This window comes from Barbus barbus (genome assembly GCF_936440315.1).
Source record: "Barbus barbus genome assembly, chromosome: 32".
NCBI lineage: Eukaryota > Metazoa > Chordata > Actinopteri > Cypriniformes > Cyprinidae > Barbus > Barbus barbus.
Window position 1 is genome coordinate 19728123 of NC_136760.1, and position 27702 is coordinate 19755824.

General features: G+C 37.3%; 1 protein-coding gene across 1 annotated transcript; it reads left to right on the forward strand.

Annotated features, from left to right (window-relative positions):
* The first annotated feature begins 1096 nt into the window (after positions 1–1096).
* LOC306852546 (coiled-coil domain-containing protein 186-like) lies at positions 1097–26101 on the forward strand. Its single transcript, XM_079389453.1, has 16 exons — positions 1097–1225; positions 3732–4600; positions 7122–7248; positions 8901–9029; positions 9758–9970; positions 10087–10206; positions 11508–11612; positions 11896–11994; positions 12575–12661; positions 12752–12894; positions 14484–14739; positions 15532–15721; positions 17082–17162; positions 18094–18313; positions 22351–22570; positions 24032–26101. The coding sequence occupies exons 2-16, from the start codon at positions 3753–3755 to the stop codon at positions 24113–24115; spliced, it is 2922 nt and encodes a 973-aa protein (XP_079245579.1). The 5' UTR covers positions 1097–1225; positions 3732–3752; the 3' UTR covers positions 24116–26101.
* Positions 26102–27702: the final 1601 nt, after the last annotated feature.

Here is a 27702-nt window from a genome sequence, read left to right on the forward strand (position 1 = left end):
ATGCAAACAAAAAGTCATTTTATTTGCTGTTTGTTGATTTTTAAGTATAAAACTTGGTGAAGTGATTTATGTATCGGTACTTTTTGAACATCTCCAGCACATTTTAACAATACCGTGATAATTTTGATTTTGATCGTGATGAGAAATTTTCATACCGTTACATCCCTAATTGTGAGGAGGATCTTGCTGGAGGATTTGACAGAGACTGAGGTGCAATGAAAGAGTAAAGACTAATACATTTGTTTACCATGGTTGTTCATAACTGTTGTAATTATAAAATGATTATTGTTATAGCAAAAATCACTTGATTTACTTTAGAAACCTTTTTGAAAAGGAAAATGCAGGAAAAAAGAAAATAAAAAACTGGCTAAAGCAGAACAGGACATGGAGAGACAGAAAGCTGACTTTAAAGCTGGCAGGGCACTTGGATAGAGTAGAGTCTCTGATATTCCTATAGCCTACCTGTAATGTAATGTATCCTGTGATAGACTGGCTCTTCATCCAGGGTGTTTGCCTGGCTATGGCCTACAGCACCAACCCTGGTTTGGAAAATGGATGGATGCTGTGTTTCATGTTTGTTTACTGAATAATGTTTATTTATTGCACATATTTAAGGTCTGCATCCACATATTGGCTAGTTTACAACTCATAATAATTCATAATAATATCTAGGGATACTATTATTATTATAGGGATAGAAAGAAATACATTCCACATCTTGCTCAGTGTTGTCCTCCAAATACTGATGGCTTTAAAACAAATGTAGCCTAGTAAATGTACTAAATGTATATATTCGTCGACAAAACAGAAATACACAAGCCCTTAAATCATTCATAACGTCCGGGTTGTTGATGTAATATAATGACCGTTTTGTTTGTTAGATGATGCTAGAATAAATATATTTTTACATTTCCACCAGTACGTTTAGCTCCAATATGGGTATTTTAACGTGCCTTTTAATTACCTAACGTTACAAGTGGTTTTAGAGAAAATCGTGCACAAATAGCCTGGGCCGATTTGGCTCCCCCTGTCGGCGGCCTCTGATCCTGCGTGCTGTGTAACTGGCTGCTGCCCGTCTCGTAGTTAGTATTTCTTCGCTATCAATGCGTACAGAGGCCATATTGTTGATGTGTCACCTCGGGAGGCGATCACTCACACTGGCTTCACACTCACTATTTATCACGGCAGCTGGTGTATGGCATTTTAAATGGATTTAACATAACCGGTAAGTCACATATTCAAACTAAAATATCCAGATCTCAACTACAAAAAGCGATTGTTTATTTGATTAGCCTGAAAGCTAAGTCAATGGGTGAACTCAATGGCAGCTGGCTGATATACTGTTATTGTCAGTGTTATATACCTTTAATAATCTATAGGAATATTAAAAACAGGCTGATAACAAGCTAAATGCTTTGTTAGAATCGGTTATGGCTGTTAAAACTCATCTGATCAGTTTGTGGATGTTAGGTCTAGATCTCCACCACACAGCTGATTTTGTGTGTATTTTTATAGTTGTAGGCTTTTCAGTAATTGACCATTGTGTAATTAGTTACATTAATACCATATCTGTTTTAATTCGAGTAAACAAAGCAGATATTTTTCTCATAAACACGTAAAATATGATATACTTGGACAGGTTAGCTGACATGCTAAAGCTAACTGCACCTGTATCTGTCACCACACTTATCGCCTCGAAATGAATAATACAATGGTCATTGCAGCTCTTATTAGCAATTATCCATCGTTTAGTGCTAATTATAGATAAAATAACGAATTTGTTGCAGAAAAGGTGGCAGTGCTGGTTTTTGTGGGCTGAGCACAGTCAATCCTCAACCTGGAGAATTACAGAAATACACTAACAAATATGTATGAGACTTAAGATAACAAAACAAAGACGGATCAAATGCAGATAATAAAGGGACACTTAGTGTCAGTCAGTGAGAAATATTAAACTTTTCAGTTTGGTGCTAGTTGACAGTGGAGAATGTTTGCTTGGAGAGACAAGAGAAGCAGGTGACCTTTAAAGTTTTACATCTTGTCCTACTACAGACAAGTCTGTAACAATTGTTGTGTGTACTTTGCAAGAATACATTTTATTAAGGATATTAAAATAATTATTACTTCATGATGGGACTTGCTGTACGTAGTCATTTATACTGATACTGAGGTAAAGAGTTATGTATGTATTTATATTTATTGTGTACTTTGCTGTACATTTATTGGTGTCAAAAATAGATGTACACAAAATTGCTGATATGCAAACTTACTGTACTGTACTGTTCGTACTACACTGGAAAAAGCTGTTTAACATATTTAATTTTATGTTTTCTGTTCACTGAAAGCAGAAATTGTATATTTCTGCTGACAATGCTGTTGGTAAAGTTTGTGTAGTAGATTTTGTATGGTAACCAGTATTTTCTGTCATTAACCAAATTTGAAAAACATTGACAGATAATTAAAAAAAATAAAAATTCTACTGTTTTGACAGGTAAAAAGGGATAGTGTGTTTCCCCACATTTAAAAGGCTTAAAGAAGTAAAAATGAGAGAAAATGAAATTCTAATCTCCTCTACAAAAATGTCCTCTTTTTGTCTTTTTCTTTTTTTTTTTTCTTAAAGAGAACCGACAAAGAACCTGCAACTCAAGGATGAAAAAAATGCTCCTTATGTGGGCACAAGGTACTCAGGCCAAGGTCCATTCTTGCACACTGGTTAACTCTCACAGTAGGCTCCTAAAATAGGCCTATATTGTAACACTGATCCTGACAGTATTTGGGAACACATTCTTGATTATCCTGCTGGATGGGCTTCTGCCCCAGTTTCGCTCATTCAATGTGAATCACACAAAATCAGTGTCTGTTTCCTCAATGCCAAACAGCATTCCCTTTTGTGTGCTCCAGTGTCATCTATAGGCATTTAGCTTGGAATGCAATAATCCACTGAATCCTGATACAATGACGTATTATGCAGGTAGGGTTTGAGAAGGGTAGGGCCACCTTAGTTTCACAATACTGGCATCACAAAACTGCCTCCAGGTGGAAGGAGAGCCGTGTTCCTATTTTGCGAGGGAGTACCACACCTCAATGGTGGAAATGTGTGGGCTTGGACAGTTATAGCAAACTACTACTTGCTCTATTAATGGCAGTGTCCTGACAGCAGGTGTGGCAAGACTGTTTGCATAAACATTGGACACAACATCCTCAATTCCTGGTGCTAGAAAGAAATCTGATACATGTATAATAGCCATATGAATGTTTTGCTTTATTTTGCCTGGTGATCCCCTGATAAAGATGTTTTATGGTGGCCTCTTGGTGTTGATATATAAATGCATTATTCATTCATTCATTCATTGATCATAAAAGTCACGTTTTTGGTGATCCATTGTTGATGGAATGGTGTTAGCAATCGGAGATTCTTAGCTGTAATTAAAATTACACTTAACTGTCTTTCAAATACAAACACAAAATAATAAAGTGTTGTATTATGACATTTTATTATTAACATTATTTTAGGCCAGTGTTTCCTACAGAATTAAAAAAAAATTGCATCCCTCGGCCCATTTTTTTTTACATAATTAAAATCATTTTTAAAGAAATAGTAATAAATAATTGAATTTGTTATAAAATATTTTTCAGATTTTCTTTAACTAGGCTTATTATTTTATGATTAACCTATCAGTCAGTTGAGGTTTACATGCATGTGACTGAATATTGTGTGTTGTGTTTTCCAGTGCCAGTAGCTGAAGGAGATCATGGAGCCGTCAGATTGTCAGAGCGAACTGACCCCTGCCTCTGACCCCTCCCAAAGTTCAGAGGTCAGCTTGGTTCCAGAAGGGTCAAACGATGTCCTCAGCAATGGGGGTGAAGCTGTTTTAAAAGAACAGGAGGAAGACACTGAGCTGGATAGTCTTGAGCTGGATGGTACTCTTTCAGATAGTGTGGACAGAGAAGGTCAGAGACCAGACATGCACATGGAGGTCCAGCAAGATGAAGGACTTGGAGAACATGCACAGGGTGATGGGAACACAAGCTGTGACAGTGGAACAGCCTCCATTGACGATGTCAGGACTCCACCAGCTGTTCACGACAGTGCTGTAGAAACACTTCTTCTTGATGGAGAACTCGAATGTTCTGGCCTTGAAGAATCAGCGGAGGTGGTTACAAAATCAGAAGTTGGGACTCAGAATAATGTTGAGGAATCTTCTCCTTCTGTTCTCAGTGGGACAGATGATATCTCATCCACACAACTTGATGCAATCACTGGGCTAACAGTACTTAACAGAACTCCTTTGACTCCTACACCGGCTCCTCAGGGTGAGGAACTGCCAGATGTTGTTTCAGTACCCCAGAACTCGCAATCTAACTCCAACATGAACCCGTATGACACAGACTGCAGCAGGAAACTGTTGTCTGAGATCCAGCGCTCTCTGTCTCAGGAGTCTCTGCTGGATGAGCTGGAGGATGAGCTGTTGAACAGTCAGTCAGACGGCATCCGTAAGGGAAGTCCTCCCAATGGGCTTCAGAAGGACCAGAACTCCATGGTTTTATTTGAGAAGTGTGTACAATTCAAGTACTCCCAACAGGAGAAAGCCATCAAGAGGTAGGCTGTTGATTAATAGCTCACTTCAATCAGATCACGAGAGGTTATAGTCCATTGCTATTAGATTTATTGCAGCAGGAGGTAGTAAATCATTAGTTTAATTTGGCATTCTTACCTGCGTGAAAATTACACTGCACTATCTTTCATTGTCAGTGTGTGGCAATAAAATCTATTCACCCCCCCGTAAGCTTTGGTTAATCAAGAGAAATGAGTTCATGAATAATCAGGATTGTAGGGGTGGGCGATATGGGAAAAATATAATATCACAATTTTTTTTAGAAATATCACGATTCACGATTTTATCACGATTCTTTGTCATGTTGGTTTTACAAGTTGTCTGAGCATTGCAGCCAAACTAGAAAGACAAAGCCTTTCAAGGTAACAAAAAACAAACAAAAAAGACATGGCAGATATTTAGGCCAAAGTGGGCGAAGATAAAAAAGCTTTGTCATCATTTTATCTTTCTTATTAAAAAATAAGAACAAAGATATACATTACAAATACACATAATATACAAATAAAACAAACAGTGCTTTATTTTCAGGTACTAGGTGTATTTAGCAGAGCAATGAAATTGAATGAACAAGTATAAAAATAAAACACTACATAGACTGATTCCTAAAGCAACTGTATTAAAGATTTTCAGTCAAGAATAGTGAGTGTTTTTTCTCTTTGCGTTTTGTTGTTTTGTTAACGTTAAATGAATAGTTCCCTCAAAAATAAATAGTCATCTGTCAATTCTGTCATAATGTTTTATTTTTATACCATCATTTACTCAAAAGTTGTTTTAAACCTGAATGAGTTTCTTTCTTCTGCTGAACATAAATGTTATTTTGAAGAAGGTGGAAAACCAAACAGTTGCTGGTCCTCAGTGACTTCCATAGGATTTTTCTTTCCTACTATCAAAGTCGATGTGGACCAGCAACTGTTTGGTTACCCTCATTCTTCAAAATATCTTCTTTTGTGTTCAGCACAATAAATTAATAGAGGTTTGGGACAACATGTTAGTGAGTAAATAATGACAGAAATTAAATTTTAGGGTGAAATATCCCATTAATGACAGTCGACAGCACGTTTAGTGTCCTGTCCCTTTAAGAGCTGCACGCATCTAATATACAGGCACGCATCCGTTTCTCTCTTAACTATTTACTTTCATTTTAGAGATAACCAACTCAGTCTGTATGCAAACCTTGTGTGTTTTGACAGTATTAGCGCAAAAGATAACTTAGTTGAGTAATCAGGCGCTGTTAGACAGGCTTTTTAGTGCGTGCTTCAGGTGTATGCGCTCAGAAAAAGCGCACGTCAGACCAGCGTGCGAATTAAACATTTAACCAGCAAGGCTTGTGTGCAAATAATGTACTTTTGCGATCGCGAATAAGTGCAGTGTCCTGTCAGAGTAACTCTACTGCTGTATGTCGTGTTGTATATAGAGACGGAGGCGCCAGAACTGTATTTGACATAATGTGCGCTGTAGCACGATACTATATTTCTTAAAAAGCAGATCGTGGAGACATTTTTATCATCCACGATCAAAAATCATCATATCGCACACCCCTACAGGATTGTATGGATTTCTACAAAATTATTATTATAATACATTTTTGTATTATAATACAATTATTATTGTCCTCCACCCATTTTTTGTAAAATATTTATTATTTCTTTTTAAAAATTATAAAAATAATTCATATTAATCTATTATAAAATATATATTTGATTTTGTGAAGTTTAACTAGGCCTATTATTATGTGAATACTTAACTATCCAGTAATTATACCTAATTTAAATTATCCAGATGTTAATTTGCACACACTTTTGAGAATAGTGAATGATTTGTTAGGATGATTCAAAACAATAATTCTGTAGTCTGTGAGTGTGAGTTTTTATTTATTCATTTATTTTTTGACTCATTTTTTGAAAACTGGCTAAGATTTATGAATCAGAAATGCAATGTTTTGTTTTGCATCCAGCCACTGAAGACCATACAATACAATAACATTGACTTTGTTTTATTTCATGGTTTATTGCCTGTTCAACTCATTACATTTAATTCAGACTGCAGTTTCGCAATTCTGTTAAAATATAATTTTTTTATTTTTTTTGCTATGGTGCTATTGATTGTTTTATGCTGTGATCAAAATTACCCTGTCTGCTCTGAAACCCCCTTCTGTTCTGGCTTTATTAATTTTTGCAAGGGCATCTGGCTGACTTACGTATTGGAACCGGTCCACAGCTCGCTGTTAATATTGTCTTATGGGTGATGCTCTCGGACACCTGTTCCCTCTGCTAATATCACATGGTCTTTTCTACATTATGGCACATACTGGTGCCTAATACTTTATTGAAAGCAATTAGTTGTTGTCCTTTATATGGTTTAGATCACAAGTAGCACAAATATTCTTCTCATTGACGAGCAAATAACAGATGGGCACAACAGAAGCACCGTTATTTCACAGTACAACAGCTCCAGTGTATTACAATGTGCTGACATTGGTAGTGACAGCTGGTAACTGTTTTTCAGATTACTTGATGAGAATAAGAAACATCAGGAGCTGATTCTGGGCATCTGCTCCGAGAAAGACAACATGAGGGATGAGCTGAAGAAGAGGATGGAGACAGAGAAACAGCATATTTGCACCATTAAGAAAGTAATGGCAAACATAAAATGCTTTTGTGTGAGTGTGTGTGTGTGTGTGTCTGTTTTCATTTGTGTTTTGGATAACCTGACTATCTATTTGTCCAACCACTGGGATACAAGGAAGTGATCAAGAAACATTGTTGCAAAGTTTAAACAGTTTAGCTTGAAATTTGCTTTCATTTTCATATATGTGACCCTGGACCACAATACCAGTCTTAAGTCTCTGGGGTATATTTGTAGCAATAGCCAAAAATACATTGTATGGGTCAAAATTGAACATGTTCCATGAAGATATTTTTTAAATTTCCTACTGTAAATATATCAAAACGTAATTTTTGATTAGTAATATGCAAGAATATGTTAAGAACTTTTTCTCAATATTTAAATTTTTTTGCACCCTCAGATTCCAGATGTTCAAATAATTGTATCTCGGCCAAATATTGAAAAATTGACCCTTATGACTGGTTTTGTGGTCCAGGGTCGCATATTGTCCAAAGACTATCCATATGCACCAAAAATACATTAAATAACAGTAATATTGTGAAATATTATTGCAATTTAATGTGTTTTCTATTTGAATATATTCTAAAATCTAATTTATTCCTGTGATGGCAAAGCAGAATGTTTAGCAGCCATTACTTCAGTCTTGAGTGTCACATTATTCTTCATAAATCACTATGATATGCTGATTTGGTGCTCTAAAAACATTTTGTATTGTTATACATGTCGAAAACTGCTTAATATTTTTGAGATACATTTCTTTCAGGATTCTTTGCTAAACAGAAATTCTAAAGAACAGCATTAAAATAGAAATCTTTCTTTACTGTCTCTTTAGATCAATTTAAAGCATCCCTGTTGAATAATTTCTTTAAAAAAAAAAAAAAAATCGAACCAATCCAAAACCTTTGAACACTCGTGTATAATTATGCTCTTATTACCATTTAATTTTTAGTTTATCCAGAATTTAGGTATTTTCAGCTCAATGGCACTATTTGTTATTTAAATGCCTCTTCAGTATGTGGATGGCTATCCATGACTGTCCCTTGTGCACTGATTAGAGAACACTTGTTTGCTGGGCAGCCTTCATTTGATACTGGAAAAGCGGGTTTGTTTGAGAGCGATTCTAGGCTAAGAGAGACCGTAGTTCAGTGTAACAGCACAGATCAAACAGAGCAGCCTGGGGGGGAACAGGTCGAGAAGCCTTAATTAAATGTTGCAGTAATGACATGAAACTATTATGTGCGTTTTGTTGTCATGGTTTCTCTTCATAGTCAGAACAGGCATCTGAGGCCACACAGACAAATGCTTCCTCTGAATGAAACCTCTCCTGTCTGTTTACTTTCATTCAATAGAAGCACTGTGAAGAAAATGTAACACTTGGTTCCTATACATGGTTGCCAGAAAGGGAACTATTTATTTTTTGAAAGCTGAATGGAACCTTTGTCACTTATTTGAATTTTAGTTTGAATCTGTTTTCATAAGATCTCCAGAACTTGACATTTAAATGAAGGCGCAGGTCATATTTCCCTCACTGTGTGTGTAAACACTGATCTGTTTTGGATCAGCTACTGTCTGTCAGAGCTGCCTCTTTTGTTACCATTATTAATATGTTTATGGTTACCACAGTCTCTGCCTTTTGAACTCCTCCTCCTGTTTTACCAGTTTGAAAGCCGGGTGGAGGAACTTATGAAGGAACTGAAAGACTCCAAAGACAAACTGTTTCACCAAGATCAGGCCGCTAAGAATGCAATCCAGCAGATGCAGAGGGAGATGGCCTATCGACTTGAACAGGTGAGAGGTCATCGCTATAGACACTCCAAACAAAGCCCTTCTTGCATAAGAGCGCTGGCTAAATTACTATTAAATCAGTCTGTGTTCTTTGTGTAGCAGCGTCTTTAAAATGAAATCATGTCAGTCCTGCAGTGATGTCTTGTTTGCATAAAGTGAAAGAGGGTCATTAAGTTGGGTTTCCATTGGTCTATGTGTCCTCATTCTTTTTTTAGTCCACACAACTGTGGGTAAATGTAAAGTCCTGCATTCGGATATTGAGTTCATAAAACGTCATAAAAATTTGCGCAAAATGTGGAAAGACAGTTGTATTTAGTTTGGCATGACTTGTTCAAACAGCCCATCACTCTCATTTAAATTCCTTGTTCAAGTTTCAGGGCCTGTCTTTTGCTCTTTCACTGTCTTTGGGTGCTTCAAATATGGTAAAAGCCCAAGTTATCATAGAATGGTATATATTCGGGCTGGTAACCAGATGGTTATACTGTAGGTTCATGATCCTAGTTTGGCAGGGCTTGTTCAAACAGCACTTCACTCTCATGTAAATTCCTCAGTCAAGTGTTAGGGCCTCTCTTTTGCTCTTTCACTGCCTTTGGATGCATAAAATGTTAAATGCTCGAGTTATTATAGAATGGTGTATATTTGGGCTGGTAACCAGATCTTTATAGGTTTAGCTCTCACATGGTCCATAAACAATGTTTGTTTGTGTGTTTACATATGTTTTCTCTTCCCAGGCCAATAAGAAATGTGAGGAAGCAAGGCAGGAGAAGGAGACAATGGTGATGAAGTACGTTCGAGGTGAAAAGGAAGCTTTGGACCTGAGGAAGGAGAAGGAGCAGCTGGAGAAGAAGCTACGGGAGGCCACAGCAGAAGTAGACAAACAGGCTCGGCGGGGAAACACACTGGCCCAAGAGAAAGGACGCCTACAGCAGCTCTATGATGCAAAGGTCATACATGAAAATACAGTTGATACCTTGATCCTTCATATGGTGTGTAAGTCTACAGTATGCATTGATTGTATATAGGTTCTTAGGAGTCTTTGTATTTGATTACTTTTCTGTAGGAGAATGAAGTGACAAGACTATCCCGTGAACTGGAGAAAGTCAAGGAAGAAATCAATTCTCATGTCATCAAAGTAAAGTGGGCACAGAACAAGCTGAAGAGCGAAACAGATGCTCACAAGGTAAACCAGAGAACACTGAATAAAAAGCTGTTCACACAGAGAACGAATTACAACGATAACTGTAACTGTAAAGTTTTAATACGCATTCTAATTCTATGAGAATGTGGTCTATATCACAGCTGTAACACTAACAACACAGAGGAATATCGTTGGAATCACTTTTGGAATGATTTTTCCAGAGAAGGAATGTTGAAAAACTTTGACAGCCAATCAGAATACACCCAATTTCAAAAAGCTAGTGCATTTCAAGCAGCAGGCGACATATAAACAGCGCTTATAATAAAAAAAGTTAATATTCGTTAGTTTGGATGGTAATATAATTAATGTTATAGTTCTGTTTATTATAATCTTCAACGAGCCCAAAAGAGCGCATGTTACACCTCTCTTCATCTCCTTGCACTGGCTACCAGTGGCAGCTCGCATCCAGTTCAAGACACTGATGCTTGCGTACAGAACTACCACAGGCTCAGCACCCTCCTACTTCCACTCACTATTACGAACCTACATCCCCTCCAGAAGTTTGAGATCTGCTAGTGAGCGACGCCTTGTGGTACCATCACAGAGAGGCTCAAAATCACTCTCCAGAACATTCTCGTTCACCATTCCTGGCTGGTGGAATAATCTTCCCACCCCTATCCGGAACGCCGGATCCCTGGCAATCTTCAAGCAACAACTGAAAACTCATCTCTTTCGGCAGTACTTGACTTCATCCTAAACTCAAAAAAAAAAAAAAAAAAAAAACTCTTTCCCTCTATCTTTCTCTCCGCTTACTAGCTTGTACTTATTTGAACAATGACTGAGACTTGGTGTTACGAGCACTTCCTCTGTCTGATTGCCTCTTCAAGATTAATCGCTTTGTGTATTCCCCAATTGTAAGTCGCTTTGGATAAAAGTGTCTGCTAAATATAAATGTAAATAATTGTCATGTTGTGAACAGCACTCTTTCATGATAGGGCACATTATTATAGCAGCCATGATCTAGCCAAAAGCCTAACTCCAATGATGATGAAGTGGAAAGTTAATTTCCACAGTAGTTTATCCAACTCGTTAAGGAGTAAGGGATTAGTTAAATTAACTAATTCATTAAAATTAAATTTAGAGTTTTAATTGGCATCTACAGTATGTTTTTTTTTTTTGTTGCAAAAAATGTCTATTTTGGAGAATTATGAATATTATGTATATAATAGTGTGTTATTTATAGAATTTATTCATATTTTGAGTTAGGTTTTATTTTATAGGTTCAATTTTCTTTTTAATTGTAGTTTGTTTTTTGTAATGTGTTTTTGTCTTTTTAATAACAGGAAACAAAAGACAAACTAAGAGAAACATCTGCCAAGCTGACTCAAGCAAAGGAAGAGACTGAACAGATTCGCAAAAACTGCCAGGACATGATCCGAACATACCAGGTACTGTTTACTGATGATGACGTGAAATCAGTACTGCGCACTAGAGGGCACCATATACAAACACTTTCCCTGCATGTAGAATGTGAAATAAGTTATCTATTATGACTTTGAGATATATTTCAAGTAGTGCATATAGTTTTATAGTTTATTAAAAAGGTTGCTTCAGTCCTCTGCTCAACATAATATAAATGGCTTATCTTCATCTGGGGGTATATAACCTAATTTGCAGTTTCTGTGGCTTGTTATAAACTTAAGTGATTACTCCTCTCTTTGTCTCCTGCAGGAATCTGAGGAGATTAAGTCAAATGAATTGGATGCAAAGCTGCGAGAGACCAAAGGAGAGCTGGAGAAGCAAAAACAAGAGCAGACAGACCAGCTAGAGGTACAGTTTCACTTCATTTACACTCAAAATTCCCTTGAGTCAAAGTCATAAACAAGACAATTAAGAAAAAACCCGGTATCAGTATATTCTTACCCAGCAGGTACTGCCATAATATTAAGCCCTAATGATATCAAGTTCTTCATTCATATTCAAGTAATGTGCTTCAGTAAGGAATAGAGGCCTCGCAAAAGTTAGTTTTATAACCTTTTGGGGGGCAAGTGTTTGTTCTTATTACACCTCATATGTCTTTTTGGTTTGCTTCTTTTAGCGGGATCTGCCACTGCGCCTCTGAGATAAACCATTGGCCCGTATGGCACCTTGCCACCTGGTTTTAAATGTATTTATGAGTAAATGAGCCTCCATTCACCAAGCGTCATTAGTACCTGAGCCGGACAATGAGAGTACTCCTTTATCAATGAGTCGCCCCTGTGCAAGAAATAGTGTTATTAACATTTGCATTCTCATTTGCATTATTAACATAGTGTTGCCTAGCAGGCGTCCTCTGCTGATTGCGATTACAATAATGGCGATGCCGTGTGGGAAAGGAGGGGTTTTCATGGTCATTTTGTTTGATTGGCAGATGCACAAAGCTAAGATTAAGGAGTTGGAGGATCTGAAGAGGAGTTTTAAAGAAGGCATGGATGAGCTGACCACCCTGCGGACCAAGGTGGAAACTCATTTCTAAAGATAACACTATGAAATGATTCTGTGTAAGAGTACATTATTCTAACGCTTTGGCACTCTCTCTGGCCCTCAGGTTAAGTGTCTGGAGGACGAACGGCCCCGCTGGGAAGACGAACTCTGCAAATACAGAGAGATCATTAACAGACAGAAGGCTGAGATCCAGAACCAGAGGGAAAAACTCACCGCTATCACTAGACTGGAGGAGCAGCACCAGAGGTCTGAACACTCGTGCCTACAGCAACCTACCACTGACCAAGTCTATTATTAGTTCAGCTATCAGCTCCTAGAGCCTAAACCATACACTGCAGCCAATCTGATATTTAGGACTAATTCTGAGTTTTTTCAGATCATGAAATGAGATTCATTTCTTGAGACTAGAGTTGTCACAATAACAATACCAGTGAAATTTTTTGAAACCAATTTCAGTGCAAGGCAAACGTCATTTTCTATTGAACACAAACCTTTTTAAACTATTTTCAAAGTGTAGTATTGATGCAAATAACATATCAAATTTAATCTAACTGTAAAGTGTTGTCATTAATCAACATACTGTATCATGAACTAACAATGAACAATTTTTACAGAATTTATTAATCTAGGTATGCATGTTATAAATACATTCTAAATATTGATAAATATACTATAGTAAATGTACTATAGTTAATTGGTAATTGATGTTTTATATATATAGATTTATATATGTAAAATAATGAAGTTATAAATAATTATTATAAATAATCATTTTTAATGTATAATACTAAATAAAAAATGTATTAAAAATCGGTATGAAGCCTTTATGTATTTGAAAAAATATGTGTATAATATGTATAAAATATATATATATAATAAAATTAAGATAACTATATAACATATGGAATAGACTGTTGTTATTGTTAACAAAAATTATCTCCAATTAAAAAGACCTGTAGATAGTTAATAATTGTTAATTGAAATATAGGTAAATAAATAAATAGATATTAGATGAAAAGACTAACTGAAACTAACTGGAAAAAAAGTTTTAATTGAACTAAAATCACTAACATTTATTTAAACTGAAATGAATAAAATAAAAATGCCAACAACACTGAAACGTCTGAAATTTAATCTGAAAAAAAAAAAAAAAATGTTAATGAAAAAATATAGTTACACTGGACTTAACTCCCATTCCTCATCCTTATTTTTGTTTGTGTGGGTATAATTGTGCATTCAACTATGATCTATAATAATTCAGATAACACTACAGAGTTTATTCTCTTTAGCATGTTTGAATGGCATCTGCATCCCACTTTCAGATCCTTAGACACATTAATTTTGCCGTGCTTCTGTTGAGCATGCAGCGTCAGTACAGCAGCCTGACCTTGAGCGATCTCCCAGCGGTTGGTGTACCCTGCTGATGCAGGAACTGCAGGTGGATGTGAATCCACTGTAGCGTGATCACACGGGCCCCTGCAGCGCTGACAGAATAATTCATACCTCCGTGGCCGCCTCACAGGGACTGCTCTGATTTCACTTCTGGTGGCCACATAAACGTGTCATTCAGCTCTATTAGCTCATTCTTATTTTGAGGTTATTTAAAAACACTACTGCAGATTAATTGTGTATTCCCAAGAATGACACTCACCTTGTCCTTAGTGTATCAACTTAGAGCCTTCAGTCGGACACTTTTATGGTCTATGGAGTCAGTTGGTCAGGTGGGAATACTGGTACACCATTATGATGAAACTAGACAAGGGTGGAAATCACTTAAATAGCATGGTTTGTACACGTGCTGGTCCTCGTGTCTGACATGTACGTGTCTTTTTCAGGGATGATCAGGAGATTACGTCTTTGCGGGAGGAGGTGGAGAATCTGAACTTGCAGATCACCGACTTGCAGAGGGACATTGAAGGCAGCAGAATGAGAGAGGCGGAGCTACTGGGCTTCACTGAGAAATTGACCAGTAAAAATGCTCAGCTGCAGTCTGAGAGCAACAGCTTACAGGCCCAGCTGGACAGATTGAACAGCAGCTTCAGAGAGCTGCGCAGCAAACTAGAGGAGACTGAGATATCCCTCTCTGAGATGGTAAGACGACCACTTGTGTTAAACCGCTCTGTGTTGGGGAGGTTTCTTAGAAACCGTACCATTCCAAGTAACAAGCTACTTGCAATTAAAAGCAAGTTGAACTACAGCCAAGCTACTCTGAAAGTAGTTGGCTACAGTGCAAGGCACTAATAAAAAAAATTACAATCCACATTTATTCAAGCTGTTTAAAAGTGCAATATCTTAACTATATAATTAACAGATAATTTATTAAAACTGTCTGCAATATTTATTTGGCATACAAACATTGATCTTAATTAGGAGGAGAGCGTGAAACTTGAACACAAATGTACACTAAATGCAATTATTAATAAATAATAATATTTATATCTGAAGTGAAAATATTTCTAAATAGCAATGTTTAATTAAATATGTATTAGCCACAGAAAAGGAGCTGTAAAATGCCACTGAGGAACACTACTGAGTAATGACTGAAATTAAATTATAATTATCTCATATATTACAATGAACCACTGCAATGAAACAAATTGGATTACTTAACACTAGCTACAGTGCTACTTGTTAGAATAAATAGGTTCTTTGTTTGGTACTGGAAAACCTGCACTATTATTGAAATAGCTACGATTTCGTCATAACACTATTACTTTTGGTTGGTTACTTCAAAACACTGGACTAATTTGATATCAGACTTCTATCAGTATGTATTGACTGACCAGTTTAATTATAGCAACTCCTTAAAAGAGACACACACTCACATACGCACACAAAAAAGCTTTTATTTTGAAGCATTATTCGGTTTGTGTATGTTTTCAGACGGTCCGATTGAAGAAAGAGGAGCAACAAAGGCAGGAGGAAGTTCTGGCATTGCAGACAGAGAGAACAACACTACAGACGGAGACGTCGCAACTAAAGACACGTGTGGACGAATTACGAGATGAACTAGTCACTCAGAAGAGAAAACAGGCGGGCAACATCAAAGACCTCACCAAGCAGCTCACGCAGGGTTAGCGCATTTCACAAGCAGCTCAATTATTGTTGGTTTGTTTTGTATATATTTTATTTGTTTATTATTTATTTTATATTGAGTCCAGAAATTCTCAAATGCAACAACGTGCTTTTGCAAAACAAGCTTTTTCATGGTCAAGAAGGATGTTAAGCATCAAACTGGTTTTAAATCCAGATTTTACCCATGCCACTAAAATGATCAAAGTTGTTTACTGAAGAAACAAAAGAAAAATCACCATAAAATCAAAATCTGGAATTCGTTCAACAGTTAAAGTGGCTAATATCTATAGATATGTAAGAAAAAGCCGTTTTTAATGCAGTCTCCGTGTGTTGCGTAGTTATGTTCATGTTTTCTGAGGATGAGAGTATGCCACACAACAGGTCCATGCTGGCATCTTTCTAATTTGGCTCGCTTGTACCAAGTATCTCCCGCCAAAATGCTGTAGAGTTGGACGCACGACCTTTGACGTCAATATGGGAAGTATTCTCCTCCCTTTAAAAAGCGGATTTATTTTTTATCCTAAATATGCACGATTGTAAGTTTAGTTTCATTTGGAATTGCTTTTTGCCTCATGCTGTTTTCTCTATCAGAGCAACCGTGACCCTCCAATTAAGAATCATTGATGCGAATGAATTTAATGCTAAATGAATTACAATAAAGTAACAAATCATAACACATTTATGAAAAATGGCTATATCGTTCCACTCTCATATTGTTTTCTCCTCTGTGTCTAGATGTCTTAACTAGAATTCAATTTGTTATTTTAATAGGCTCGCAGTGAGTTACTTCTCCACGCTCCCAGGAGCCCACAGGCACTGTTAGTAATTATCAAGCAATATTGGCGCTCTTGGTGGGGCAGACTGACGTTCATTGCAGACAGATTGAGTTCATGTATCTGTGCCTGCCTGTAGCCGTAGGAAAGGCTAGGTTAGGGCACAGGACTGTTTCATAGCATCTTTTCTTTGAGAAGAGAGACGAGGAAGGGAGGGCAAGGGAAAAGAACGTGCGCTATGGGACTCTCTTTAGTGTCGGAGGAGGCATACAGTACGTGAAGGTATTTTTAAACAAATCTATTTTTTTCCTCCTCCTCTTTTTTAGGTCCCCGTGATCTTCAGTATATTTTCAAGGTCTGCATGTTAAATGTGAACCTTAATTCTGAGTAGTTGACGGGTGCTACAGATATACCCAATGGGTGGGAATTTTATGGTGGGTCATTACCCCCCACCCAGCTGGTGAAGCGCTAGAATGAGGCACTGAGCCGTACAAGCATTCGGACATTGGCCCAGGAGTGTGTGTGTGTGTGTGTTTGTCAGTGAGAAAGAAAGAACTTATTGTGTGCGTGTGCCTCCTTATGTAGCTCGTAAAAAGCTGGAGCAGGTGGAGAATGGAGGATGTGATCGAGAGGGCAGCAGCATGGGCAGCCGCTCCAGTTCTTCAGGTACATCTATTTAACACTTCATTAGAGAGGTTGAGAGCGACACGCACTCAGTCATTTTTATCTTTTCTTCATGAGACCTATATACAATGCATTATAGAAGTATTCATAATGCCTTATACAACAGTTCACCCTTGTTGATTTTAGACCTCTTGCTCGTGTGATGTTGCTTAATTGCAATGTACTTTGTTATCCATATCTTTTCATAAATAGTTAGAAGTACAGTTATTATATGTCATAATTACCTATTCATGTAAGCACATAATCCATTGAAGAGCATAATCCATTGAAACACATAATGAACACATGAAATTGGGTCTTTTAACGGATTTGAAAAGGCTAACTATGAATAGGTAAGTTATTGTGAAGGTCCACATATATTCAAACAGAAAAGTGTTATTTAAACTTTAATAATATTTCACAGTATTACTGTTTTTGATCAAAAATGCAGCTTTGGTGAGCACGAAAGATTGTCTGAATCTGACAAGCCAAAAAACAAAAATTAAAAATACAGTGACACGCTTACAATGGATATGTAAAGTTATATCCTGTCTTTCAAAATATAGAAAAGTGGCCCCACTTTATAAAGGACACTTTTGGTAAGTACAAAACTAAAATACTGTGAAGTTTTACAAAAAAATCATGTAAATGATTTAACACAAATCTAATCTTATGCATTTAAACCCTCTGACATATTGACCTAGTTTACTTTCTTGTAAGTGTGTTACTGTAACTTGCAATTTTTGAGGTTGAGACATGAGTCAAAATGAATTTTTGTGGTGATCATCGTTACCAGTAGCATTTGTGGCATAAATCATTCTGAACCCAGAATGTTCTTCTCATCTTAGTGCCAAGTTTCATATCTGTGTTGTTTGTAATATTGCTCTTATAGTGTGACTGAAGCTGCACATTGTTTTAAATCTCTTACTATCAGGCTCTCTAAATGCACGAGGCAGCAGTATGGATGATCGCTCTCCAGAGAATCAGTCCGGTTCATCGGTGGTAGTGGTGGACAGCTTCCCTGAGGTGGACAAAGCTGTGCTGGTGGAGCGCATCGTGCGGTTGCAGAAAGCACACGCTCGTAAGAACGAGAAGATTGAATTCATGGAGGACCACATTAAACAGTTGGTGGAGGAGATCAGGAAAAAGACAAAGTGAGTGAGAATGAAAAAGACAAAGTGAAAGGGTAAAAGACGATGGAGAAAGCTTCTTTGCTCCCATCCCAAAGCTTAATTTGACATTTACAAATGAGCTTGAAGCTGCCTGGCTGACATTGCTATATATATTTTCCTATATATATAAAGTTGTGATGAAGAACACCAAATAGAATCCATGAGTTTAATAGAAAATTAATAATGCAGAAGGATACAGTGGCACCAGAAAGCATTTGGACACTTACGCCACACTGAAAAATCTATGAACGTCTAATAAAATATCAAAATGTGGCATTTAATTTTAAATGAATATAGCACAAATTTGCCTACACAAAAATACTGAAAAAGCCAAACCCATTAATAAAAACACAAGTTTGGCATGTAGTGTCTTTAATATTTAACACTGTTATATCTGACCTGATCAGGCAATTTGAAGTGTCCAAATATTTCTGTAGTATTGCCAGTGTGGAGTAGCTCTGAGCTCATGGTTTGGAGAATTTTTCAGTGCCGCCCCTCCTTTCCGTCTGGTTGAATTTGGCTGGTCATTGTCCCTCTCTTGCATCCTCTCTTTCTCTTTCTCTGTTTTTCTTTTGTTGGGTTTTTTCTTTATTTATTTGTCTGGGGTTTCCTGACCAATGCGTGTATCTTGTCTGACTTTCATTACAAAAGGAAATCTGGCAGACATTCATCTTTTTCTTTCACACACACACTGAGCTAACCTATGCTTCTTACAGAGAGGTCTTGGCAGTGATATTTATAGCTGTCGGTTCTTGCGGGAGTGATGCATCACCGAGGTTGCTAATGATGCCTGATACATATTCATACGCACCTCCATACATGAGGAATCAGGCCACCGGTACCCATTTCACCAAAGAAAAAAAATCATCTTTTTGCTAAACAAAGTGAATGGTCTTAGAGGACGAGAGCACTTTGTTTATGTCTTTGGATTAGATAAATAATTTAACATGCCGCAATGCCATTTCTGTCCCTTTCCCATCACTTGAGTAATGATGGGCCTTGAATCGGTCCACCTGTACTAACCCACATTTATTAGTTCTAATCAAAGACACATCCCATTGAGGTCAGGCTTAATTTAGCCTCCTTAGCTGATCTTTAGCCATTACTTGCAGCTGAGCTTCCTCAATGAGTCCACACTCCCCAGGCAGTGGAATGTTTATCGACTGTTGCCGTTTGAGTGATTCTTTGACACGCGGGAAGGTTAGATCTAGCCCTTATATCATTCAAGGCTCAGTGGAAATTGATTACAGCATAAAACTGAGGTTGATTTAATAAGGTTTCCTTGATTTAACAGCGTGACTACACCTAGCTGAGGATTTCCATTTATCTCTAAAGAGATAAGCCTAAGTATACTCACTACGCCTCTCATCAAGGGCGGTTAGAGGAAATCGCTGATGTTCTGGAATTGATACCAAGTGGCGTTGGATTTGCATGCGATTAATTTTATTGGGATGTTGCATAAATCATTGCTATATTTAGTGGTGATTGCTAAATTTGAACAAACCCCTAACCTAAACTTGAGCATGAACAAATCATACAATGGCTTGGCGTGTAGAGGTATGCTATTACTGTTTGAGATTTTTGTCCAGCGGATGATGAATTGTGTGGGGAAAAAATGATTGAATGTTTAGACTCTGAACCCCTCGAATTGACATGCGTCCCCCGAAGGACCAGTATATCATCGTAACATTGGAAATCATGGAAATATTGTCAGGTTAACTCTCACATTGAGGCAGTTTTGCACAGACAAGGACCATTTTCAGAAACTTTAATAATGTAGTTTGAGATCGTAATGTATGAAATGCTGTCTGACTGCAAAGGCTGACACTTTTGCATCTTGATTGAAACCGGAATATGCTGTCTAGATTTATCTTTGATATTAGCTTTGATTTGATAAGATCTTTGATATGAGCTCTCATCTTTACTCGTGCTGAATTCAGCTGTAGTGCTAGAAACTCACAATCCTCATAAAATAAACATAAAGATTCACATTTTGTCTTTTGATTTTTTTTTTTTTTTTGAATGAACACAGAAGCTTAGAACTCACATATGAACAGACTGTCAAATCCTCTCTATGGCATGTGTCTGTTTTTCTACACTCTCCTGGTGTTCCTGCTGTCTATCTTTCACTTATTCTGCCTCTAGGCTGTGAGAATCAGGCCATGCCACTGCGCTTAAGCTATAACTGTGATCTTTTTTTATACAAATAGGTCTTCAAATCAAAATCAAATGTCAGAATGGTGTCAGAGCTGTGGCACACGATGTAGTACATCTGGCCTTCTCAGGCCTGGGTCATGTCCTGATCTAATTCCCCCTCTCTTTCCCTTAAGTTTACTGTCAGTTCTCCACTGTCCTATATAATAAAAGCCAATAAAATAATCAATAGTGGCAGTGGATTGCTACCAAATTGTGCAAAAAAAAAGTGCAGGTTACAATGAATTCCAGTTATTGTTCATGCATGTTTAGTTCGAGGAAACTTTTTAATTCCTTTGTGTTTCGTTTTGTTAAATACTACCGTTGTGGAGCTGGGGTCCAATTGGACCCCATATTAGTGAAAGGTAAGTTATTCGTTTTTATATTTTCTTTCTTTTGTGTGTGTCTGTGTATGTATATGTGTGGGTGTTCGTCCTTTTATGTAGCATCAGCACAGCACATTTTCTGTCACACTGATAAATATCCGTTCTGAGACATTTTGAATCATTAGGATGGAAAAAAAACACAACTCTTTTTAAAAGTTTGTTTGATAGATGCCCCAGTGTGTTTATTTCAGATTCAGACAGTGAAATGAGAGTGAATTCATCAATTCAGAAAGCACTTACATAGTTTTTTTTTTTGTTCTCAGACAGAGACCTTTAGCCTCACGTCCTCTAATGTCTTTGTCTCGAGCATTGGTCTGAAGAAAACATTAGAATCGAATTCGGGCTTTATTTGGGCCATGCGTCACTGCAGAGAAAATAGATTTGAAATAGCGGTGGCTAAAGAGAGAACTCTCTCCTGGAGACTAAAAGATCACTCATCACTACATCATCCTTTATCGAAAACCACACAGGCTGTTTTTTTTCTTCTTATTTTATTCCAGCATATTAAATGAACAACAATAGTGATGGAGATGATAATTACTTTAGATTTCCATCTGCCCAACACTGTGGTTCAAATTGAAGCACTTAAAGCTGAATTATGTTTTGTTTTATAACTTAAAGCTTTTTTAAGATCTCTAAAACTCTGGGAATAAAGTGTTTTTTTTTTTTTTACATCAATTATGATTACAGCAATTAGGGATTGACATTTTGATTGCAATTTGAACTAGGAAAGGATAAATATGTATCGTTGTTATTATTATTATTATTATTATTAACATTATGAGCTTATTTTATATATATTATAGTTATCTCTTCTCCGTTATCTCTTCTTCTGTGCTCTGTTGTTCTTTTATTTCTCTGAGCCTTGTTTTCATTCAGGTAAAGTTGCATATTACTTGAAAACCAATCTTTTATATACTTTTTCAAGAAAACCTGTTAACCAAAAAACCTCTTAAATCAAAATCAAGAAGCCTGTCCCTTATCTACACTTAGTAGATGACCACTATATTCATTCACTAATTAAAATCGGCTAATAGATTTTTTTTTTCGAGAAGTGCTCCTGCAAAAGTGACAATGACATGAAAAGCTTTTTCAATGAAATGAGTGTCACATTAAATAAAACTTATGTGACCGGCTGGCTGAGATTTAGCTGTTCAAAGCCTTCTAATCTGTTAATTGTGAAACTCATTTATCATCTAGAGTGAAAGAGAGGGAAAGAGAGAGACACTGATGAGGTGGGTACGGCTAATTGGGTCCTAAAGGCTACCATCTTTGCCTCTTCTGTCCCTGGGTTTGTTAGTAACATAACCTTTTACCTCCATGCCGAGGGTTATTAGTGTGACGGTGGCCTTTATGGCTTGAGATTTCATTGACACTTAAAATTGCTATGTGTGCATGCATATAATGAATAATGAATAAAAAAATCTGTGTTTCCTGCAGAATTATCCAAAGTTACGTGCTCAGAGAAGAGTCTGGAGCTTTGTCTTCAGAAGCCTCAGATTTTAACAAAGCCCATCTGAGCCGGAGGGGAGGTATCATGGCATCGTTGTACACCTCCCACCCCACCGACAGCGGCCTCACTCTTGACCTCTCACTTGAAATCAACCGCAAACTCCAGGCTGTGCTAGAGGACACCCTGCTCAAAAACATCACACTGAAGGTAGAAGTCACCATACACATCCACACCATCCACACTATGAAATGAACATAGGAGTTTTGTGGCTTGTAGGCCATATCTTTTAGTTAGTTTTAATCCATTTATTTGCTAATATACACTGAGCCAAAAACAATATCATATCAAGATTGCAATGAAGTCGATAAAGATAAGAGCTTGATTTTTTTTTTTACTCAATATGAATTAATCTACCTAAAGGTGTGATCACATTAGCCAAAATGGTCCATTGTATATTGTATAGTGACTTGCAAAGCACTTTGAAACCAGGTAGCTTTCTGTTTGTCAACGCAGTGAATTTGCATAGTCAACATGAATATGAGCAAAATATGCATGGGGAAATATTTTGCCATTACGCAAAACTCACAATTGCACGGCTTTCCCCCTAAAGGTTGGTTTACGTAGATTCATGGCAACACAAAACAAGTGACGAGCCCAGTATTAAAATTCTGTAAACCAGTGATTAATTGCGGTAGGTGCAATGTGCCTGCATGTTATAGCCAATAATATATTTTCCATAGTATTTTGTGTAAATATATTTGAAATGAAACACTTTAATCAAAAATCTGTCATTTTGAATGCTACACGTGGATTTAGGCATCACATTATAATGTACAGTATAAAAAATGGATATTTGGATTACTAAGCATTAGATGATTTCAAAGGTAATGTATGTATGCCCAATATCCAAAAATGATCGATGCAATAAATATTTAGTGTCAGCCTGTAACTGATGTGGTACCAATATTTTGTGTATTCATAGACATGCCCCTTTATATGTCCTACTCGAACCTTCTTATTCAACAGGAAGTACATCAGCACTAAGAGAAAATTGCACTCGTCAAGTGGTTTCACAGGGTTCAATATCCTTTCACAGCATGCGTTTGCACTTTGCAACAGTGTGACCATATATAGACAAACTAGGTGTTGATATATTTATGTTTGTATTGAGTTCCACAATGGCATCCGCTGATGTAATTGTAATTATTAAACTAAGCTTCTGCGTAACTAGATTCCTGGTGATTCTATCGGAAGAAAAGCAAATTTGGTGGTGATGGATGACTGTTGAGTAAGTAGGCAAATTCCCATGCTGGCAGTGACCAGTTCTCAGTTATAGAGCCGCATCCAGGTCACAACAGGGACAGCAGATTTCCTGTTTGAGGGAGCACATCAGCGGGGAGATCAGAGAAATTAATAAAGTATGTTTTGAGGACAGTGCGCAAGGGGAACGCAGAGCTCCATTCAAAGCACAATGACAGGATTACGGTCTTAGCATGAAATGAGCAGGAAATCAGACCGTTTCGAAGCAAAACAGACAGAAATTGCCTGATTATCTTAGCTTACAGTGTCGCTTCTCTTCTTGCTTTCTGTGTATATGAATGAATTGAATGGCAGTGAAAATAATAACATTAGTCCTCACAGCTGTCTGATTTGTTTCTCTCGCTACAGGAGAATCTCCAAACGCTGGGTTCGGAGATCGAACGACTAATCAAACCGCAAAGAGTGCCAGACGACACAGCCGGAAGGAAGTGAAGTCACTCGAGGGGAAGGACGTTACAGTAGCACACGCTGTACGACTGAGCCCGTTACGAAATGATTTACTTCGTTTGGGATCAAAACGGTGCTCTTTTCATCAGACAAGTTCAGCCTGTTTTATACACTGGAGGTACAGTTCAAAACAAGGACTGAACTGTGGTAAATAAGGATACTTGCGTGACAAATGACTGGAAAGCAAAGAGATTACAAAGAGCCTGTGCTCACTTTCTTCACGTCGTGCCCAACTGTCCTCTCTTCACCGTCCCTTGCAATGTAGCCTCCTCATCTGTGCCTTGATGACTCTGTTCATCAAGTTCAGAGCAGAATTGTAGTCCAAATCCAACAACGTGGTGTTTGAAGATGGTAGATGAATGACTATTGTCATAAATGTGGCCCCACGCTCTTATGAAGAACAAAATATGCTGGACTAATGGAGATTCTGCAGCTCTTTAGAGACTTTTTCTTCTATTCATTGCATCGCAGGTTAATAGCCACTCCACGCCCCTCTAATACAAATGTGCCAATTAATGAATGTATTATGTAATGAGAAGGACCCTTGCGTCTAATCCCACATGCTCTGACCCAGGAGTGTGGGCAACATTCCCCGTTCCAGCTGCTGCTAGGTTACTGCTACACCCGGATAGCATTAGCCCTCGCAAAGCACTTAGGCGAGAAGGGCCATGCCAAAAAACACAGCTCTTGCTCTGTCTCATTATGAAGTTAAACACATTAATCAGAATGAATAACTACATCTCAGAAATGTTGATACATGTAGGGCTAGTCTTAAGGGAGCTTGCTGTTCATTCTATCTGGATTAAGTTGTAATTAAATATTATTATTTTTCCCCTCCTCTTCTGCCCTCACCCCTCCTTCTACCTCTGGTTATATGTTTTCTGTAGAAACAACCTTGCAATTTATTTTTATTTTTATGTTCCAGCTTTTTTTTTTTTTAAACATTTCTTGTGTATGACGTTCCTATGCTGCTTTTGAAGAGTTTGTTGCACCCCAAAGAGACGTAGAGTGTAAAATCCCTGTGAAATGAAGGCGACACTGTAAATATTAAGGGCAAAAGTGCAATTTTAACCCCCCTCTTTGTTTGACTGAGCCGTAATCGCCCCAGCCAGCGGCCCATCTGAGACTCCAGCAAAATCCATCCAATTCTGTGGTGATGTAACCATATGGTACACAACATCGTGCAGAGTTGAATCCATTCCAACCGATGAATTGCGAATGCCTGAGGCATCACTGGTCGGCTTCTCGTTCCGTCCCTTCTTTGCCGGGGTGCATCATGAAGGATCGCCCCATCGGATGCTGCTGATGGATTTTTTTTTACGTTCACCTTTAGAGCAGATAATTGGCAGATCTCAGCCAGTTTACCAACCATTTTAGTGCCATTCTCAGTCTTCTTGTTTTCTCACGCTTGAGCCGCTATTGAAAGTAAAATCATGCCCATCCACTGTGATAAAGGGTTTATAATAACTTGACATACTGCAATATAAGCTTGTCAAGGTCATATCAGTTGTTCTAACACTGAGAGCCTGCGCTGTAGCTCTCAGCACTCCCAAATCTCAAAAACATTGCAGACATTCTGGAAAACGCTGGATGAAGGAAATTATGCAATGCTAGCAGAAAAATATGGATTTACACAGAGCCCTTAATAGCGAAATGAAGACTATAATCTGTCGGTAATTTATCAGTGTACTTTACATTCATAATTTATTTAATGTCTCAAAATACAAGAAAGATCTCTTGAAGTATGTTTGTGTGTTTGTGAACGGTGAATTGAAACTGATGAGAAAAAGAAAAAAATCATGCGTTGATTCTGTTTCTGGTCTGTCATTTGTGCTCTGCTTGATTGTATAGTGAGTGAAACTGATTATAAATTTGTAGATATATTGTACAATGGTCCAGTGTTTTTAAACTTCTGGAGTTTACTGTATATATGAAGTTTAAAGGGGATTAAAACAAAAATATTATAATCGGAAGTTGTTTTCATTTGTTTTATACCTTTAATCTATTTTATATAAAAAAAGGTTTATTTTTAAGATGTAATATTTTATTATAATTTTCTTTTAAAAAAAATCTATTTATATTACTTGTATTTTATATATTTTAATATTTATATAATTTTATGTATAAATTATATAATCTAGCAAAAAGTTAATGATGTGGGAGGGTTGTTTTCTCCTCCCTATAATAAAACCCTATTTATTTTTTGCCACCACTATTCACAATTAAATGGTTAGTTGCATTTTATTACTACATTTAATCTTGCATTTTCCCCTGCTCTCTGCAGCCCTATCAGAGCTTCTGCCCATGTTTAATGACTTGCAAGGTGCTTTACGGGTCAGTGCACAAACCACGTGTCTCCCCCGACCAATTTTACCTGCACTGCTGTAAGTAACATATGTAACAGTAGCAGGTGATGTCCAAAACCAACGGTTTTTGTGTATTGGGCCTTGACCTTTTGATCTTCTTTCCCACAAAACACACAGAAACAGAAAATACAGTGCTCATATTGGGCAGGTCAACATAAAGAAAAGTTCTTAGAATTTTGTTACAAAGCTGGTAGTAAGAACATATAATCTACTTTTTCGAATGCACATTGCATCTACCCCAATTAACTGATATTTTTAGGCAAACTGCTGCAGGACATTGAGTACTGGAAACTCGCTTTTGAAAAATAATTTAGGTGGTGCATTTCCTGTTAGCTTCGGCCTGTACTAATTATAGACGTATTTACACAAATGGCTGAATGTGTTTATCAAACAGAAGCTGAAATGCACACAAGTTTTTGCCATCTGAGCAAACCTCCTACATGTACAGCAACAGCTTCAACTTTCAAAACTTCAACTCTTGCAACTCTTCCTCCACTCCTCTGTCTTTTATACTGGACACTTGCACCCTGCTTGTTTTAAATTCATCTCACCTGTGTGGTATTTCAGAGTCTGCTGGAGGTGTTGAGAGATGGCAGGTTAAAACATTCTGTACATGGCAACGAACCATTGCGTAAAGTCAGATCAGTGCCTATTTTTAGCACTTGAAGCTAACGTGCTCCGACACTCATATCAACCTTGGAGACCCCCAGAGAATTCACGAGCCTCATTCAATGCTTTCGACGGTCTGCGAGGTCTTGTCGTGAGCAACAGGAATGTTTGTGAGGTTATCTACCCACATGTTTTGCAAATATATCTCTACGTAAATATAATCAGATCCAGATTATTATTTATTTTTGGGAAGTAGCATTTTTCCATTAAAATGTCTTTATCTGATTGAACATAAAATGCACAAAACAGGAAAATATTATTCGGCCAACTTACGAAACAATCATGTTTCTTGTCAAGTTGTTGTTTTTTTTCCCCCATGTCTTTTTCTGAAAACACTTTTAAATAGTAATTTTGAAGAGATTAACACTGAGGTTTGCACTTGTTTAATGTCATAAATCTCATTTTGGCCCATGAAAAGGATTATCATAATTTTCATCACACACTTCACAGTACAGTAAGTGTGAGCTTGGATAATGTGATCCGAAAGCTCCCTTCAGAAAAGGTGTTGAATGGAAACTGGCAAACTGCAACACTGGA

What these genes read in the sequence shown, in the direction of transcription:
- LOC306852546 (XM_079389453.1), top strand. Translation starts at nt 3,753, where the DNA reads ATGGAGCCGTCAGATTGTCAGAGCGAACTGACCCCTGCCTCTGACCCC. An exon ending in CAGGAGAAAGCCATCAAGAG is followed by an intron (nt 4,601 to 7,121) that starts GTAGGCTGTTGA and finishes ACTGTTTTTCAG; the next exon opens with ATTACTTGATGAGAATAAGA. An exon ending in AGCAGCTCTATGATGCAAAG is followed by an intron (nt 9,971 to 10,086) that starts GTCATACATGAA and finishes ACTTTTCTGTAG; the next exon opens with GAGAATGAAGTGACAAGACT.